The following is a 20,334-nucleotide window of genomic DNA, read 5'->3' as shown; positions in this document are numbered from 1 at the left end:
ATAATTTGTTTTATATATTTTTCTGTGTGTCGTAATGGCGCAGAGAGCAGCCTAGATAATACGATAGCTTTGTCGTTATAAATAGAATGAATCAAACACAAATCTTTAAGCAGCTTTTATTAAATACGGCTTTTCCTTGCTGCAGTACAATCATAGTTCCATTAAAGTGAATAAATGATAACACGACCAGCGGTTCTCTGTTTGCTAAACAGTGACCAATTTATAATGCATTAAGAAGTAGACTAAACATTGCCTTGAGAACGTACTCAACGAAGGGAAAATATTGTCGACTTCTTCTGTACAACTAGGTACTACAATACTCTTGAAGGGTGATAAGTAGTCACCACATGACAAGAAAAAGAAGACTAATTTAATATTAATATTTGTTTATTGTAATGTATGATCTTGTCCGCCTCCGTAGTGTAATGGTCAGCACGCTCGGCTACCGTTCTGGAGGTTTCGGGTTCGATTCCCAAGGGAGGTAAAATAAATATAAGTGATTTTTTCACTGTCATATTTATTCAATATTGCCCTGGACTGGTACCTGAAGCGGAGGGCTGATCACCTTTCCTTCATGTGTAAACGATCAAGATAACACTGCGTTTATATGACGCAGTGCCCTATGCACCATCGGGGTGCGGATAAGGGTTTTATATATTTATATTATGTAATGTATGATCTACTCATTAATTTTAATGGTAATGTGAAATATAATTAACTTTTTATATTATATAACTTACAGATTTTAAGTTACGTGTTCACAAAATATGCTTGTTCATTATTTCACAAGAGTAAACACATAAAATAACAATCAAATTTGAAATCGCCTGGTTTATGGAGCCATATAGATATTCAAACTACAATCAAAACATTAATTTTATCATCATTGTAATCAAATTTCATTATTGCTTTCTTCTTGAAAGGCTTTTGTTATAACCTATATTTTTTCTGACTCTTATCTTTAGAAGGTAGCAAGTAAGAAGGATAGAAAATCATATGCACAATTTCCAAAGCACATGATCTTAAAACGATATAAACTATAATTGATAATTTAATAAAAACATGTTTTTTTTTAGTTGACGTATTCGCTGCGCAATGCTCAATAAAAGCAAAATTTAGGTGATTTTTCCCCGTTTTTTAAATTACATTTTTTAAATCATATTTTCATATGGTGTACGGAGTGCGTGGAAGTTTTTGTTGTGTCGTGGAAGTTGTTTTATTTTATAAGGTTTATAAAATGTGTGTCTGCGAAAAACATTCAAGAATTTTTTTTTTGTTCATATACTCGAATAAACGAAAATAATATATGTATTTAATAATAATAATAATAAATTTGGATAACTTATATAGCGCCATTTTCGTAAAAAAAATACCTCAAGGGCGCTTCACTGTGAATGAATTGGGGAAAATATTATGGTGGAAATGATTTAGCAAACAAATGTGTTTTTAGTCTTTTTCTAAAGATCATCTCACTCTCACTATTTCTAACCATTGGTGGAAGAGCATTCCACGCCTTCGGTCCTGCAACAGCAAAGGCACGCTCGCCAAATTTAGTGCGTTGGTTGCGAGCTGGTAAGATCACTTTGCCCATTGCAGATGTTGTAGCCGATCGAAGCGTGAGACGTCTATCAACCAATTCATCTGGAATACACAGCTCCTTAAGATACTCTGGAGCCATATTGTGTATTGATTTATACATTGAATAACCATTGGTAGGTTCAAATTTTAAGAGGAATACAACGTTTAGATGTAAATAAATCTATTTATTTTTAAAAAAAATTCAAAGTTGAACAGAACCAAAAAATATCAAAGTTTATTGTTTATTTTAAATAATCTGTGATCGACATTTGTTTTTTTTTTACTGTTTTATTTGTCCTATAACGCAGTTTTTACAGAAATTATGGTAAGATAATGAGAGAAATATCACTGCAAACAACAGGATACATCTGGAGCAAATTGCGTATTTCAAAAACAATTCATTTTATTTTCGGGTACATTTAGCGCAACTCATCGGTATGCTTGCATAATCGAATTAATACATTAAACTTGTAAGAGTATTTAATTAAATTCTTTTAGAACTATTTAATCGGGTAGCAATAAAGCGGCATCGTTTGTGATTGGATTAAGGCCGCTGTGGAAAACCCAATCAATCACAAAATCACAAATTGTTATTAAGACTCGCGTCGATATGGTCTGACGAGTGCAACACAATCAAATACCCAGATGGGGATTACAACATTTTTCCGTCGATAAAAATACTTATGTGGACGGCGTAAACCATTTTTCAGCAGATAACGATAATTCTGATTTATTGCAATCAATAACAAATATGGCGGATTAGATTAGACGCGTTTTAATAGATTATTGAAAAATTCGGGTTTTGAGTACTCTATCATTTACTCGTGTTTGACTAATAAAAGAATTTATGGATAATATCTATTACATATTTTTAAACAATTTTACAATTGTATGATATTTGCATATAAAAATCATGAAATTATACTATTCTTCTCGTGTCTAACAACAATATACATACAACTACCCGATCAGGAACATACAGACAATTTATTTCAATTCACACATATAAATGTAGTCTATTTTTGGTTAGAAAAATGCACACCTGTGGATGAATCACATAATAGTAAAGCTTTAGGTATACCTTTAATTGAAAAAAATCTTAGTTTAGAAATATTTTGTTTTGAGAATAAACCATTAATTCAATCTAAAAAAGAAAAGAAGATTCAGGAAATGCATTGCATTTATTGCGACACAGTAAATAGCTCCAAATACCAATTGAACTTTATTAATTAAATTTTTTATTTGAATTCAATTAAGTTAAGTTATTAAGTAAAACTTGTGTCGGTTAAATTGAATAAGTTTTTTTTACACAAAAAACGTTATTTTTCTTAAAGAATAGTAACTAAAAACATGTCAAAAAATGTGGAAATTCTCAAAAAAAATGATTTACCCAAAATAAGATTTACTTGCTTACGTTAAATATTTATAAATGAATAACCATCCTTTAAATGAAGAATGAACTATTATGAACTGGTCTAGTCTTCAATGAATGCACGTAGGTACTAGAAAGTAATCCACATTTCGTATAAGGAAGAGCTTGTCGCCATCCGTCTGCACTTGCTCGTATGAGCGTAGATTTATGGAGATGATCAGGTGGTGCTGGTAGATGACCTAATGGTGGACATCCTCATAATGCGCTGGAACCGACGAGGAGCGCGAGCGCCTCCCACGTGGCAATCTGGTGTCCACTCATCCTTTAATTCCTCAATCTCAGGAGATTCTATTCCAGATACATATACCTACACACCTACGTATAATACATTTGTACTTTGACACTTCTTACTTTTAACAGTTAGTTTTACGACATGTATGATAGGTGATAACAGTAGACTGAATGCAGTCGAAATGTGTTTTCTCAGACTAATGTCCAGAAAAAATATGTATAATAGACGTTCGAATGGTGATAAGAAAGGTGTGTTTAGATGACTTGGGAATGTAAATCGAATGAATTAAAAATAATGAAAAAGAAATTTACTAACGAATGCGGTTTTCGATTATTTAAGTTGATAATTTCAACATTACATCAATTTGATACAGTCACCTATAAACCATTGGGTGTGCTAAGCGTCAGTAGTAGTAGTACATAAACAAAAGTGTCCGCCTCCAAAATTTAGGGTTTTACGATTTTGGCTAGAGTGTCAATGACAAGGGTCAATGACTTAGTGCTTACGATACTTTAACTTATTCCAATTATTATTTTTTAGTACGTATATTTGCAAATATAAGTTTGTGCACGTAGTTCATTATTATTTTTGTGTTTTGACGTACGAATCGTGCAATAATCGGCTGGCAGGGCACAGGGCACATTTTTTTTAAATATAATGAAATACTACATAATTAGCAAGCTTGAAATTCCAGAGCTTATGGGTACGGAACACTGGGCAGCAGCGGTGTCAAAAAACGCAACATCAAAGACAACCAACATCTATGTCTAAGCAAGGGGAAACTACTGCACTATCCTTCCCAAGAGAGACAGACAGTCAATCAAAATGTCAAGAAACAAAAATAAATGTTTTAGGAACAAGGAGAGAAGATGGTCAAGACACCCAGCAATGGGGATGATGGCGTAGAAGAAGAAGAAGAAAACTCTTGTACTATATTTGAAATATTACTTACGGTGTAACTTATGGTTTCGCTATTCGCTAAAATTTATGTCTTGAATGTTTTTCGCAGATACTTTGGCACATTTTATAAACTTTATAAAATTAAACAACTTTTTCTAACCACTTTTTTGTTAAAAATTGTTTGGTTAAAGTGTACTAATAATAAAATAAAAATTGTCAAAACAAAGTTGTGTTATTTTATAAAGTTTAAAATGTATGTAGTTATTTTTAGGAAGGCTTTTATTGTGTGTCTTAGCCATTGCGCAATTCTCCTTATTCTATCTACATTTTTTTCACTTAGCAGTAACGTCTTTCACCTGAGTTCCTTCATCTGTATTATATGTATCCTATTTAATTTGTTCGACTCCAAGATTTCAGAATCTGGATAGCAGTGCCGATCACCTTGCCTTTTTATGTAAGGATGGGCGTAATAAATAATTCGTTTTCCCAGAATATTTTATTTATTTTTATTATATAATTTGGGTGGCTAGAATACTGCGAAAAAGCTTAGAAATATAGAAAAATTAAATCTTTAATAAGATAAGGGTTTATATAATGATAGGAGGACGCTTATGGATACTCTTTGCATTTCGCCGCTGATATCGTAATTAATCAAAACACTCTTAAATGTTTGAGTGTAGTACACAAAAGATATGGCTGTGCCGTAAGACAAACAGCCGCCAATGAGTAACAAGGTCATATACGTGAAGTTTTTTGACACAGCAAAATGAGCCTTGCCGAATGTAAATACCGAGAGTTATCCACAATAGTGATATCTTTCTACGGAAGCGCATATTTCTTTGAAGGTGTGCTTGAAGTTATATCTGGTTTCATCATATATACATATAATAAAAACCTACATGCAGTAGTGTGCTCGGGAGGCTCGTGGTTTTAATTTTTTTTTAATATCTAAAAATGTCAGTTACTTTTACCTTACGCAATTTTTGTCATAAGTTACAATACGAGTAGGTAATTTTATGTTTTTATTCAATTGATTTCTCAACCTACTCGATATGAAGAAGTTGTTCGGGTATTTGAGTGTTATTTACTAATTTATTTATATTGATGTGAAGAGAGAATAGAACGTCATACCAATATGTCTATGCGCACAATCTTGGCCTCTTCCACATTTATAGAAATCCTCATACATACACGCCGATTATTCCAGCTTCTGCCCTGACCACTTTTAAGTACATATTTGAAATTCTTGATAATAATAAACACATTCTTGAATGTGGTAGATACATTGTGGCACATTTTATAAACTTCATAAAATAACACCACTTTGTTTTTAACCACTTTTTTTATTGGTTCATTGGTACATGTTAAACCGCGATTATGACAAGGTTCTTATCGAAACCGACTGGAGAAAAAATGTTCCAATAAAAAAGTGGTTAAAAACAAAGTCGTTATACATATTATTTTTTTGACAAAATACGAAAAATAACTGTAACTGGACCCACTTGTATTTGGTCACACTCAAAATGTTGTAAAAAAGTTATTTTATTTTATAAAGTTGATAATAACTCCTTTGTAAGGTAAAATACAGCATTTTGACTCGTTGAAAACTTTGGTCGCACTCAACGTATTGGATATTACCTCAAGAACCGCCTGCCACTGGTGTTAAGCCAGCCACACACCTTGTGTTGTCAATTGGCTCAATTGTCATACAACGCGAAGTCGAACTGTTCACTTGATAAGCTAATCCGCTTTATCGAAGTTTCTTAATTCCTCGTTCGATTTTCAAATTACGCGTTGAGAATCATCGATTGTGTAAACTAGATATGATTTTCAAAGGTATTTGCCGCGATACGAAATCAAAACCATAAACACGGTGAAGTAAACGGTCGCGATAAGCCTTCATGCGCTTAGGTACCTACGTATTTATTACCTATGTATATCCATACATACCTATATTATATCGTTTACACATGAAGGAAAGGTGATCAGCCCTCCGCTTCAGGTACCAGTCCAGGGTAATATTGAATAAATGTTACAGTGAAAAAATCAATTATATTTATTGACCCTCCTGGGAATCGAACCCGGGACCTCAAGAACGGTAGCCTGATGTGCTGACCATTACACTACGGAGGCGAACAAAAACTTATATTTAATATATATATATATATATATATATATATATATATATATATATATATATATATATATATATATATATATATATATATATATATATATATATATATATATATATATATATATATATATATATATATATATATATATATATATTTCATAATTTTCTCTTCACCTAAAATTTATTTATATCACGTTTTCTTTAAAAAAACTTAAAATAAATATATCCAAAATGGAGCAATATTCGGAATTAGCAAATAAAAATTTGGGAACACTCAAAATTATGTGAATAAAAAAACTGTTTTTTAAATTATGTTCTTCGGCGTCTCCTAAGTATGTAAACTAATTGGGAAAGAATCATTATATGTATACATTTTTTAAATGATTAAGTCCTGTTTACCCCCAAACTACCGTATTCTTTTTCTTTTACTTTGAGATATCAATAAAAAAAGCTTACTATATATTATTATACAATTTTTAGATCTCTTTGTACAATATATAGACAGCTAATCTGTTATGTTTATTTGACAATCACTTCGAATTGTATGACCTAATCAATCATTAGTAATATTAAATTATGAATTACGCGTAATTTTGTCTACTAATAATAAATAATATCATAATTGTATTCCAAACATACCTTTTTTATATTTTTAGACATCCATAGCCTAATACTGATCCAGACATATGACGTCAATAATAAATGTCTACACAATATGTGTAATACGTAATTCGATGATTAATAGAAAAATTACAGTTTCAGTATGTTAGTTATAATTTGATACCAGCTAATTTCACAAACATATATCTTTAGTAGGATCATTACATTCTCAAATAACATTTACGTAAAATTTTATCGAATGAATCATATAATATTCAGTTTTATAAATTAATCACGCACACCCTATCTTCTCTTTTCTCTTTTCATATACAACTAAGTAATCGTTACGAAAATGTGGAATTTTTCAATTGGCTTTTATTATTATCAATGTAACTGTTTTTTTTATATGCAAAAGCCGTATAAATAATCCCAAACAAATAAATAAATAAATAATTGTAAGCTTTAAGTTTTGTACTGACATTTCTTGGTGGAACTGCATTTTATATTATAAAATAACAAGTATGCAGTTTTTTTTCCAAATGAATTTTATTTATTTATTTATTTAATTTTAATAGATAGGTAGAGACCTACCAAGCCACCTTGTGTGTCTTGTCAGTGGAGTTCTTTTTTAACACATTTTTTATTGTTTTTAACGATTTTAACCTAATATAGACACAAAAAAGAGAAAAAAATTAAGCATATAAATATTTTACAATTTTCATAAAATTAACTCTTGATCATTTACCCATTCCTTTATTTTGCCATTATTTTGTTTTTATTTGACCAGGAACCGGGTTTCGTCGTAATCGACATCATTAGACTGGTGATGTCGATGATGTCTGATGATGTCGGTTGCGACGAAACCCGGTTGCTGGTCAAATTATGGTTATGTGAAAAAAACTTTAAGCTGTTATTTTATTCTTATTTATATTATATTATTTGGAAAATAAAATATTCCTACCTCTATCAGGTTTGTTTTCAATCTGGAACTGCGGCCTTGGTCCTTGGGGTAATGAACTACCCCATAATCCACGACAGTAACCCCCGAATTGAAGAGTTCCTCCATTGTTATTGCCTGAAAAAAAACAGGACGTCTTGATTAGAATTTCAAAGTTGTAAGCTTCTATTTTTGTATCACAGAAACACATCAAACAAAACCTTACACATATCGCTCACTCCTTTCAACAACGTCATACATAAAAAACTAGATTTTTCAGGAGATCGTTTTTAAAGTTTAAAATACAAAAAAATGTATTCAAAATAAATATCAAGCCACTTTTTACCTGAATGGTTTTGTTCTTCTTTTAAAAAATGTTTGGTAAGTATATTAAAAAAAAATAGTCAAACAATACCTTTTCTTCAAAATGCAAAATCATCACTTTCTACACACCCTGTAGTGGGTAAATATTAAGTTAAAAATATGCTGCTTTTGCTGGTACATTTTCTGGAGATTCCGAAAACATGCACAAAATAAAGTTGACGATTTTTGATATATGACGTTGTTGAAAGGAGTGAGCGATCTCATTAGGTCAAAAGTACTTTGATTATTGTGTTATTAAAGTTGTATAACCTGCTTTGATTATCCATAAATTCATTGAAAATATTAACTAAATATAAAAGGGGTTTCCGTGATTCCCATTTTACATAATAGACCGCATCATTTGGCCATTTCTTTTTTGATCGCATGTCAAAATCAATTTTCTTTTATATTTAAATAATGTAAAATGTGCCCTCGGCATGGAAAAAAGTTCAGCTATGGCATATTATGTTCATTTGTGATTTGTAATTATGTATCATGAATTACGAATATTGTGCAGTTAAAAAAATTATAAAACTTCACAGAAAAATGAAAAGGTAATTAAACATAAAGATAAACATTTTTTTCTACCATTTTCACAATGACAATATATTATATATATGTACTTATATATATACTTTTAATTTTTAAGGGATTAACCCCAAAGTCTCTTTTCAGAGTCTTCAGAGTGAAAAAGACATCACAAACACCCAGATGAATGGAAAATAAATCATTCTTGAATTTGTTTTGCCATTGATGGGAATCGAACTCGTGACTCTAGTTTTGCAGTCGAACGTCTACCCAACGACGCCACGGCGCCTGCCGAATATATGTACATATAATCGGCAGGTAATATATGTACATAAACCGAATATATGTATAAATATAAAAACATATAAATATATTATGTGTAGCATTTTTGTGCTCTTTTCTTTTGCCTTTGATTACATGCGTAGACGGCGCATCTGAAAGATTCAATAGATGAGTAAATTATAGTAAGTAAGTACGTACATACTCTTAGTATCTTAGTATGCTAATAGTAAGAGGATGTGGCGCCGGCGCATCCAATTGAATTTATGAGAAGATTGAGGATGCGATGAATTTCTATCGGGATATAAGAGAAATGTGTTACGGACCCATTTTGGCAGTGCGCCAAATGCCAAATGAGACAATATTTATATATGTATGTATTCAAATTAACAGCAAGATGATTTATTGCAAAATTTAAATCAGTTTAACTTATTGCTGGATCGTATTCTGAGATACTGTGTGCTCATCAGCAATACTCCACATTTCATATTAATCGTTGTTTTATTAGTTTCGTTGAAGAATGTCTTTTTACCTGCTCAATTTGCTCTCTTCCTTAATGTGTTTATGTTACAAGTGGGACTAATGATGTTAATTTTTCAGTTAATTTCAATTAAAGTTGTGCATTGATTAGAGTGCACATATTTTCTTTAAATGATCTACTCCTAAAATCGAATTAAGTTACGACTTCTTTGAAAATCGTCGTTATTTAATTTTGGTTTTTAATTCGATCGCCTATACCTTCATTATAAACCTTTGCATTATAAATAGTAAATATCAAATTATCGCATAAAGTATAATGCAACATTTCGTGACAGAGACGTGAATTATGATTATTATTATTATTATTATGTCAATAATAACAATAATAAAAAAAATATTATCAATGTTTCTTGTCAGTAAAAAGTCCAAAATTATTTAATTAGTAAATATATACGTTCACTGAGCATCATTATTTGTAAAATTGAGAGTTTTATAGTCCGTCTTTAGGGTGCTTAGTTACTAGTATTTTATATTCTGTACCCATTAATGGAAAATTATAAAAAAAACGCGAATTTTTTAAAGAGACTAAAATAAGAATAAAATAGAGAGAAAAAGTAAGTATAAGTGAAAGAAGATAGAGATTTTTCAAATACAAAATAATTATTATTTTCTAAATATTGCATTTACGTTTAACTTCTATTTTGAATCAAGTAGTGAGTTATTTCAATTAATCCTTGTTGAAGGATGACATTATTTATTGATCTAATTTAAGATTCAGTGAGTCATTTAATTGCAAAGCGATCCTCTTTAACCCTAAACTACTGGAACCAATGTGGGAGTAGACTGAGGACAGGAAGTGACGTAACCCTCAAGGCGCCGCCCAATTAATGCTAGGTAGGTACTAAATTGCTATTATTTGTCGCCGCCAGGGGACCCCATGACCCTAGATTTTTAAAATTGTTTTATTTCTTACTCTCTGACTAGGTACAGTAATAAACTTTAAATTAAGGCCTTTGGTTGAATCTATTTTCTGCGGCTTTTCAAAATTAATTTCCCGATATTTTATTATATTTTTTAACCAATAAAATCTAAAAAAATATATTTTAATAAAACTAAAGGATTTGTTTTGTATTTGTATTTTACCATTTTTTAAAACTCATTTTTCATTAATTGATTCGGCAGTCGCTTTGTGGTAAAATCAATTCATTATACATTTATCTCTTATATGGTTATCTCGCGAATTAAGTGGTATTGTACTTGACAAATACCACATTACATATATAGTGGGTATTCACATAGTAAAAGGTAAATGTAAAACTATTTTTTTTGTATTCGCCTTGGTGTAATCATGAGAATGATGATCATTGTAAAATACATTTTTTTTCACAAATATATTAAAAATACACGCATTTGCAAAATCATAAAAAATCTGTACGTAAAAATAAGTTTAAAAACTATACAATAAGAATTATGTATTCAATTATGTGTTTGATAAAAGAAATCTAGTTGAAGCCAAGTTAGGATCGAATCTAGTGTCTGCTTTAAACGTCTGCGAAATTAACTACAGAACCATATAAACCCGTATAAAAATATAAAACCATAAAAATAAACATGAGATAAACATAAGATTTTTATTTTATTTTATTTCATTCCTCGTCGAGATGTTGGAATACTAATTGGTAACTGGTAACTGATATTGAGTCACAGTGTATTGGGATGATAAATAACTTAATTATTGATGCCTATTTCCCTTAAAGGTTAAATGTCACCAGCGTCTGTCGGTGTTCATTTATTGAACACAAATTGTGCGAGGGTGTTCATGAACTCGGAGAAGCAAGAGGTCGGCCTGTTGCTACTGATTGGTGTAAATTGAAACGATTGGGTGAAAGGGAATAAGCAATTTACTTAAGTGCCGATAGATACGTCCGGTCATCAATTTGAGTTATTAATTACAAACGAAAATGAAATTTTCTGTTTTTACGGAAAAGAAAACTGATGATAACATGTCTACGTTTTTCTCATTTTTTTAAACATACGAGTAACTAGTTGATATTTGAATAAAATATGACAGAGATTTAAAAATATATATATGATTAAGTGAGGTTCATAAGTAGGTACATATTCTATATTTCTATTTAGTATAGTTTTATGATTTCTGAATGAATTATTAGTCTCTTGTATGGATGATGTTATCATTAAACTGCAATATGTTTTAAAAAATGCATTCAGAAATCAGAAGACTGTGTAAAAATTGTTTCAATTAATTCAATATTAAAGATCCGAGCTATGTTTTATTCTACTTAATTGTTTTTTTTTTAAATTATATAGTTGTAGGCAGAAAAAAACAGTTTCTTAAAATTATTTTACCCATCAAGAATAAACTTCCTATATTGTAGAAATGGATTTTATATATTTTGCAATATTGTTGTAAAAATGTAACTAAAATTGCTTAAGTAAACATTTATCTGAAATTAGTTGTTTGATTCAAAGACAAATATTGTTATTTACCTTCCTTTTATTTAAAACTGTTTTTATTTGAGTTAAAATATCCAAAGGCGTAGCTGTGAGTAAGCAGGTATAAGCGAGGAAAATATGTATTCCTCGTGCACGCCTGGGTCATCCTCGAGTTCTACGTATACCAGTCGCCCGTGCTATTGAAAATTGGTACTTCATTCAATGAAAGTTAAATCCTTACATTGCCAGGACCGCATAAGACTGAAGAAAGTACAATCCTAAGCACCGTATTCAGAGACACTCAATAACTGCTGAGCTTCACTAGACTCCCGAAGTCATCAACCATTATGTCTTGAACCTGTCATTTCCCGAGAGATCTGGGAGTCAATTTTGGTCTATGAATACGCTCCTTAATCCGACTTAATTTGGTTAATCGATGGTCCGCTGACCGCCCCCGTCCATCGCGTGTGGTCCGCCGCACAAAACAATTGGTATCGTTTGGTGCTGGAGAAGTTTGATGATCAGGGACTGGTGACATCATCCTTTTGTTGATCTGCCGATCGCGCCCACGTGGTCACGAATTTGACAATTGCATCCAAGACCCGCTTTAATGAGAACGCCTTAATTATATTATGACATTCTATTAACTCTGTACGGTATTTCGAAACTAAGACTAATTATAAACCTAAGAAATATAACGTCAGCTTAATAAAAGTTACACATAAAGGCTTAGTATATTTTAAAAAGCAAAAAAAAGCTTCCTTTTTAAGTAGAAAAATATTTACTACACTGCTTTTGAATCGATTCCAAATTCGTAATCAATAATTCAGCATATGCCTAAAGTTACTTCCAAAAGCAGTTACTCATATATCAGAAAACCGAGAGCCACCAAAGAAACATTAAGTTTAATAAGAAAGATTAAAATATCGTCCAAAATTGATTGCGTTTTTAACTCACCCTATGCTGAATCGAACAGAAATTTCAAGTAATTATGATTTTTTTTCTTAGATTTTTAATTTCATTTCTGAGGTCGTAGTATGAAACAAAACATCAGTGCTACCTTATTGTCGTAATTGTCTACTAGTTTTTTGTCTACTAGTTTTCGTCGATCCAAAAAATAAACTAAAATCGGATCGTCTTAGACCTAAAATACCTAAGATCGAGGCTAAAATTACTCATTTAATTATAGATATTATACTGGAGTAAGACTTTATTAAGTCCTTACAAATTCAATTCTTTCGTATTATGTAGGTACCTGATTGAGTAACATTGTATTAATGATAACAATTTTAAAATTATGTAACGCTTCGTAGGTACCACTTATTAATGTATGGCGCTAAGAATATCGTCGTTCATAAACCTCTGATGTAAGACGTCATATTAAAATCTGAATCCATAAAATCAAACACGCTCTCACATTAATAAAGCAGTCAATCAGTTATAAAGTAAATAGTTAACATAGTGTGTATTGGAGGTGGCAGTATAACGTACACATAACTGACCATCACGCTCCAAAAGTATCGTTTCTCCAGCGCGAGGTCGCGACCCTGAATAGCAATCAATTTGCCATCTGTATCGATGCGCGAATCACTTGTCAAAACGGCGATTTATATGAATGAGTGTCCGTTGATGATCGTGGGACCGTCGCGCTGGAGCTGGACCCAGGTTAAGAAGTGTTAATTGCTCCAGATTGCTATTGTCTTGTCTCAGCGCGGACACAGAAGCGAGTACTAAACGAAAACAATAAAATAACCTACTTAATAAATGAACGTGATTAATTTTATAGCGTGACATGAATGGAAAATCACATTGTGATTTAGAAATCTTGGCTGTTTTCTACTTATGCTATACTTCATCAAATAAAATACATATATCATTTATTAATTCGGTATTAATTTAGTGGATGTTGATTATTTAAGAAATTTATAGCGTGGCATGAATGGAAAATCACATTGTGATTTTGAAATCTCGGCTGTTTTCTCCTTATGCTATACTTCATCAAATAAAATGCATATATTATTTATTAATTCGGCATTAATTTCGTGGATGTTGATTATTAAAAAAAACATTTGTTTAATACCACTAATTGAGTTTTATTTCATTACACACGACTAGTTTAGAAAACAACGATTGTATTCGAAACTAATCAAACTCAAAAAGTGGTATTACACAAGTGTTTATTTTTTTTATTTTTAAATAAATGAAATATGAGCTAGTTATTTTTTTTTCATTGTAAGTTAAAATATTTTATTCAAAACATCATCAAATTTTATTTTAGTAATTCAATTTATTTTAGTAATCAGCTACAGAAAGATAACTTGATTTGAAAGCATGGCTTAGGTGACATGATAGAAAGTGACGATGAGCTGGGATGGAGCCAGGAAGAAGATATTTTATTAATCACATAGTTATCACGTTTTGTTTATATTTGAATAAACCACCGGGTCATCTTTCAGGAAAAAATAAACTGCAGACAATGTAAGAAAGAAATCGCAGACAATGTCGAAATTAACCATTAATAACGATTAAATGGCTAATATTTTAGTCACACCATCATAATTCTAAAATACACACTTTAAAGTATGTAACAGGTTTTAAAAATAGACGATTAATTTTATTGATTAAAAACATGCTATATTTATTTGATGGTAATTTTTTTAATACAACACCTAAATTAAAAGAAGTCGATAAACTTCAGTAAACTAGACAGACGCAAGGCGAGACAAAGCGAAGAAAAATTCGTTTGAAATCTCCACAATATTGACAGCGTTCCTCTCGAGAATCAAATCAACTTCTGTTAATATTATTTCTAGCGCATTCAGCAAAGCTCACCCGACTTCTACTACTTCAACTTCCACCCCATGCTTCTTCCACTCTCCACTTTATATTATCTTCTATCAGCCACCGTTTCTCGTTATTAGTTTATCCACCTGAGATCCTCCGACAGGGCGGGGGTCGAGGGCGGGAAGGAATCACACGTTCCAACCGGGAGGGCGGAATTGAATCAATGACATTTCAGTCTCAGCCAGTACAGTGGCAAGCTTTGGATGCATGGACAAAACGTATTATTTAGTCGATTCAGTTTTGGAACAATATGATTCACTTTATTTCTTATGTTTTAAATGTTTATTTACTTTCATACCATATTCACTAATAAATGTGCTTTCAGTTTCATTTCGCAGATGTTCATTCGTGTTTTAGTGGTTCAGGAAATTAAATAAATTTAAATATTACTACTATTTTTCTACAGCAGTAAATGATTCATAAAACAATTATGATAATTAAATGTGTAACCAAGACTATATCAGAAATCATAAAAAACACACACGTAACAAATATCAGTATTTTTTGTAAATTACATAATATTTTTATTGAGTCGATATTTACACATGATAATTAATGCATAAAAAAGAAACTTTCGATATTGATTTTAAAGTACACCCTTTTCCAATCACCAAATATTTATTTCCATGTTTTGATGACAAAAATCCTACCATCGTGTATCATAGAACGTTGATAAAAAAATATTATTACGATTTCGAGGAAGAAGACGAAATTTTTAAGTGTTTTAAAATCTTTTCCACTATTGAATGTCACTGGAAAATACCAACCTTTTTATCAAACAGTTTTATTAGGAGATTTAAAAAAAAGTATCTATATATTATATGAAAATTATCTGAACACAAATTATAGACACGAAAAATAAACAATATTAAAAAAAAGAGTAACTCCACTAATACCGGATTTTTCCCCGGGAGATTGATTTTAAGATAAGTATATTAAAGATATCTTTTTTCCTGATCATAAATCACTTCATTTCTGTGAGACACATCAATATCGAATTATATATCCAAAAAAATAATTTTAATTATTCCATGTTCTTAAACATGAACGCACGTATATGTTTTCAGGAAAACCACGTTGACTCTAATATCCAGACTTAACTGGGAATACAAAAATAAACTTCATATATATTCTTATTCTAATATAGACTACCTCGTTCGTAATAATTAATTATTTAATGATAAAATAATATTCTAGCAAATAAATCCACCCCTCAGACAACCCTCGAAAAGCGCTTACGAATTTAGTCAATAAATGTCGGTAATATCATTTACAAAAGTAGCGATCGCCTTTATCGGTATTATCTCTTATTACACACAATCCGAGACAAAGACAACCTTATTTATTTCTTTATTTCGGTGGTAAAGTGTACTCCGTCTCTCTCTTGCTGATGGAAAGGAACGGGAAAATCCCTTCCGTGTATTAAACTCAGTTATTGGCCCGTACATTTTTAATGCAGCACTTATTCGATACGGGATTTGATGTCAAGCTGTAACTATATTTTGTAGAAAAGATTTTAGTCTCGCGCGATACTGAAGGATGACAAGCGATAGAATATTATTGTGGTCGTGAGACGAAAAGATAACACATAAAATGGGATATTTTTATTGCAAAGAAAACTGTTATTCACCTTTAAAATTGGTAAATATGTATTTATATGTGTTACATACATATATGTATCGCTAGTTAGGAACTAATATTTAAATCTAATTTATGATAAATTAAAGGACAATTTTGATACTTTTTTCATACGTCAAAAATAAATGTACAATATACGAAAAATTACCATATTACAAGGATTGAACTTAATTGAGTTAATTACAGTAAAATAAATTAACTTTTTGCTCTTGCGTTTAAATTTTGTTTAAAACAAATAAATTAGGGATTTTTTTATTTAAAAAAATCAAACATGAAACAAAACGTGTTCTCTATTTTTAATACAAATATCAAAATTAATTTGACGAAGTGACAACAGAAAATTGTGTATTAAATTTTTTTTTCAATAATATCTTTTTTACTTTCCAAATTGATGAAGTTCAATAACCATTGAGTAGTTAAACTTATTTATGTTAGTGAGTTATGTATGTTTATCTTTAATTAATTAATATTTTATATCGTACGAGTTCTTGTAAGATACGCAACATTTATTATTCGTTAAAGATAGTTCAAGTATTTTTTTAATCAACATGATTAAGACGAATCCCGTCTTACATTCCTTTTCGACACTAGAAAGAATAATTTATGACACAGAGTGTACATTGTACATCGTACATATTATATTAGCAATGTGCCGACAAGCTTTTTGAGAACGATTAATAAAATAGATAAATTTTAATTAAGCCCACAACGATCCATCCATTGGTTTACGAGTTTGCTTAATCCGATTACTCAAGTTGATCAACGATAATTTGCCAAATTAAGACGAAGAAGTTATTCAATAATACAATGATTTAATTCAACAACACGGACCTATTGAAGGTTGGAAGGTTTGAGATCTTTTGTAGGTACTGGGAGACACCTCACATTATGAAGCCTTCATGAAAGCTCTTAGCAATACGATTGGGAAGAAAAGCAGATCACCACGATTTGTTTCCTCCTTTACATACTGATCTCCTGGTAGCGATGAGGTTATTTTAGGTGTTTTGAGTCGAAATTTTGTGACTCTAACATTAAAAAAGGATGATTTTTTCAGTACATTTATTAAAATCAGAATTAATGAAGAAAATATAGTGCATGGCACCACTTTCGTTAAATATTTGCTAACTTAAGAATCCTTTTGATGGTTGTTTTAAGGTGCGATGTATGTAATTTCATTAATTGATTCGGCAGTCACTTTGTGCTAAAATTTTTACATTTTAAATTTTACTTTTGCTTGGTAAATCCCATTTTTTCTTATAGTAGATTGTGACAAGCATTTTGATGTTTTCCGCATAATTTTCTAACACCATATACTATATAAGTTGTTTTAAAATGATGCGAAATGCATCAAAATGATTTTATGAAATAGTGGTATTTACCAAGTAAAATCAACATAATAAAAACGCTATATATGTACTTTGAGGTGAAGAGTTTGGTGATCTATCTGTAAATTTGCAATTACTTGATGATCCTCTCTTTCAAGTCAATAGGTAGCTCCCAAAATGTATCCCTTGTATTTATACGCCATGAAGTATAAATTCTCAGTTTTAAAATCAAGTCGCGAACTGAACTTGCGAGACCAAAATTAGAATCTGTTTTTTATTGACCAACCCCTTGTAAAAAGATCAAAAGTTCTGAGGAACCTCAGTCAGGTCACGCCTTGTGCGTCTGCGGGTCGCGTGGCACCTAATCCGCACCGTGCGCCTCCCAGCGCAACCATAATCATCATCCCCTGAACTTCCGACCCCCGGACTTTACACCCAGATTTACATAACTGGTCTTAAATCTACTTTTTATCTCAAATTAGGCGATGTTAATTCTGCACGCTTAATTCCTTTGAAACTTTTTGCCGTTCTTAATTTTTCAATTTTCAATTCCAACTTAATTCCATTGTTCGGGAATTAATGTAGACTTGCTTTTTAAAGTTTATTATCTTAGTTTACCAATAATACGGAAATTCGATAGTATGGTTTTAATTTTTTTGGCTTATTGAAAGGTTACATTTACATTTGACTATAAAATTTAAAACATACAACCAAAATTTACTTTTTATATCAAATTAGCCGATTTCAATTCTGCACACTTGATTCCTTTGAAACTTTTCAGTTCTTAATTTTTCAATTTTTCATACCTTAATTATAATTAACTTAATTCCATTACTCAGGAATGAATGGAGACTTAATTTTGAATATTGATAATCTTTATTTACCAACAATACAGAAACTAGTATTCATATCCTTTTTGCTTATTAAATGGTTAAATTTAAATGTGACAGTGAAATTATATACATACAACATTTTTTGTATCTTTATAAAAATCTATATACCTAATAGCTTGTATAAAATCATTATAAACAAACATGTAAATGGCTGTTTGTTCAAAATCTTAAATCTCCTAAAGTAACCCATTGCTTTGAATTTTTGACACTGCATTTTGTTTCAATACACTCGTATCTTTTTTACCTGTGACGGGGAGAACATACTTAAAAAAACACAGGTTTTAGACCGCAATTGTAACAGCATCACACCAAATACTTAATATTGCTCATGGTAGAGAGCGTGCTTTTTGATAGCTGCTATAATATTGTATACCTACAAGCATTGTAAAATTAAACGTATTCGAAATATATTTTCATTCTTTCCCATTTCACAAGACTGAAATTACAGTAACGCGTACTCGGGTTAGTAAAATTTTAACGAGACTTTAAGTTCACCTTGTTTTGATATTAAAAACATTACAAAAAATAATTGAAGAAGTTTAAAATAATGTTCAAATTACTACCCTGACTTATATAAAAAAAATCAACGTCTCTTTTTTGCTAAGGATAAACTAAAACAACATTATTATCGCAACAAGGCTAGCCTTTTCACCCTCTAAGTTAGATTCCTTTAACCAAAAGTAGAGAAATCTTTAAAGATTGTAGGTAGAGAATGAGAACAATCTACTTGATTGCGGACTGAAGGCAATACACTAATCTAAAGTAGTAAGGTTCACTCTCTGTTGGAAAAATAACTGCGGTTTAACTAACCGTGAGACCGATCGTACGCGATTCAATCGATCCAAGAAAATCCCCGATTCTTTCAGCATTCCCTCTGTTTTATCCTTTCCGGCACTAACGCAGGATTCAACACATTTAACAAAATAAATTAAAAAAGACTTCTTAAAGACGCACTTGAAGTTATTTATTTAATGATTCTGAAATCCAGCTTTTGGCTACATATACTTTAAAGGTTTTTAGATTTAAGTTTGTACTGCCATTTCTTGGTGGAATAAAATATTGTCAAATAACAACTATATAGTTTTTAACATATATATTTTGATTAATGAGTGACCGGGTATTGTCGTGGCCGACATCATCAGATTGACGAAACCCGGTCACTGTTGAAATAAAATTTGAGTGTAAAAAACTATTATTATTTTATTTTATAAAATTTTATTCGAAATACTTCTCTAGAATTTGATTCTTTTAATTATTTAATAAATCATACAAGAAAATCACTGAACACCAAATTTATGATTGAATAAAAATAATTTTAATATTTATTGATTTACTTTTAATTATTGTTATATTTATTTAAAAATAAAACACACCAAGAAGATCATTTTTAAATGAAGTCTTAAACAGTATAAGTGTTTTATTTTTGAATAGTAATAACCGATTAACATAGCGCCGTTTTCATAAGAAAATCACGAATAATTTACACAAATGTTAAAAAAATACTATTGTTTTTGTAATTTTATTTTTTCATGAAAAAATTCAAGTTGCTATTAAAATGAACTATTTATACCAACCTACTAACTTATCACTTGACAAGCAAAATGGAAAGAGTTTCTATGGCAAATCAGTTCATTAGTACACTAGCTGGTGTGGTGGTCTCTTGGGACGAGGTGGCTCAACATGCTCACCAGGGGCTAGTACGACCCTGATCAAC

General features: G+C 30.7%; 1 protein-coding gene across 1 annotated transcript in view; it reads right to left on the bottom strand.

Moving 5' to 3' along the window:
- The window catches only part of LOC148313546 (uncharacterized), a 75,830-nt gene that overhangs the window by 50,888 nt on the left and 4,608 nt on the right, over positions 1–20,334 (bottom strand). The window contains exon 2 of the mRNA XM_088261994.1: positions 7,841–7,954. Coding sequence (XP_088118120.1) covers positions 7,841–7,954 — 114 coding nt within the window. The remainder of the gene's footprint in view (positions 1–7,840; positions 7,955–20,334) is intronic.

Source organism: Brachycentrus maculatus, unplaced genomic scaffold (assembly GCF_059751285.1).
Source record: "Brachycentrus maculatus isolate JH-2025_06_01 unplaced genomic scaffold, ASM5975128v1 h1tg000010l, whole genome shotgun sequence".
Classification (NCBI taxonomy): Eukaryota; Metazoa; Arthropoda; class Insecta; order Trichoptera; family Brachycentridae; genus Brachycentrus; species Brachycentrus maculatus.
Note: the sequence above shows the minus strand (reverse complement) of the source record. Positions and strands in the feature narration are given on the sequence as shown.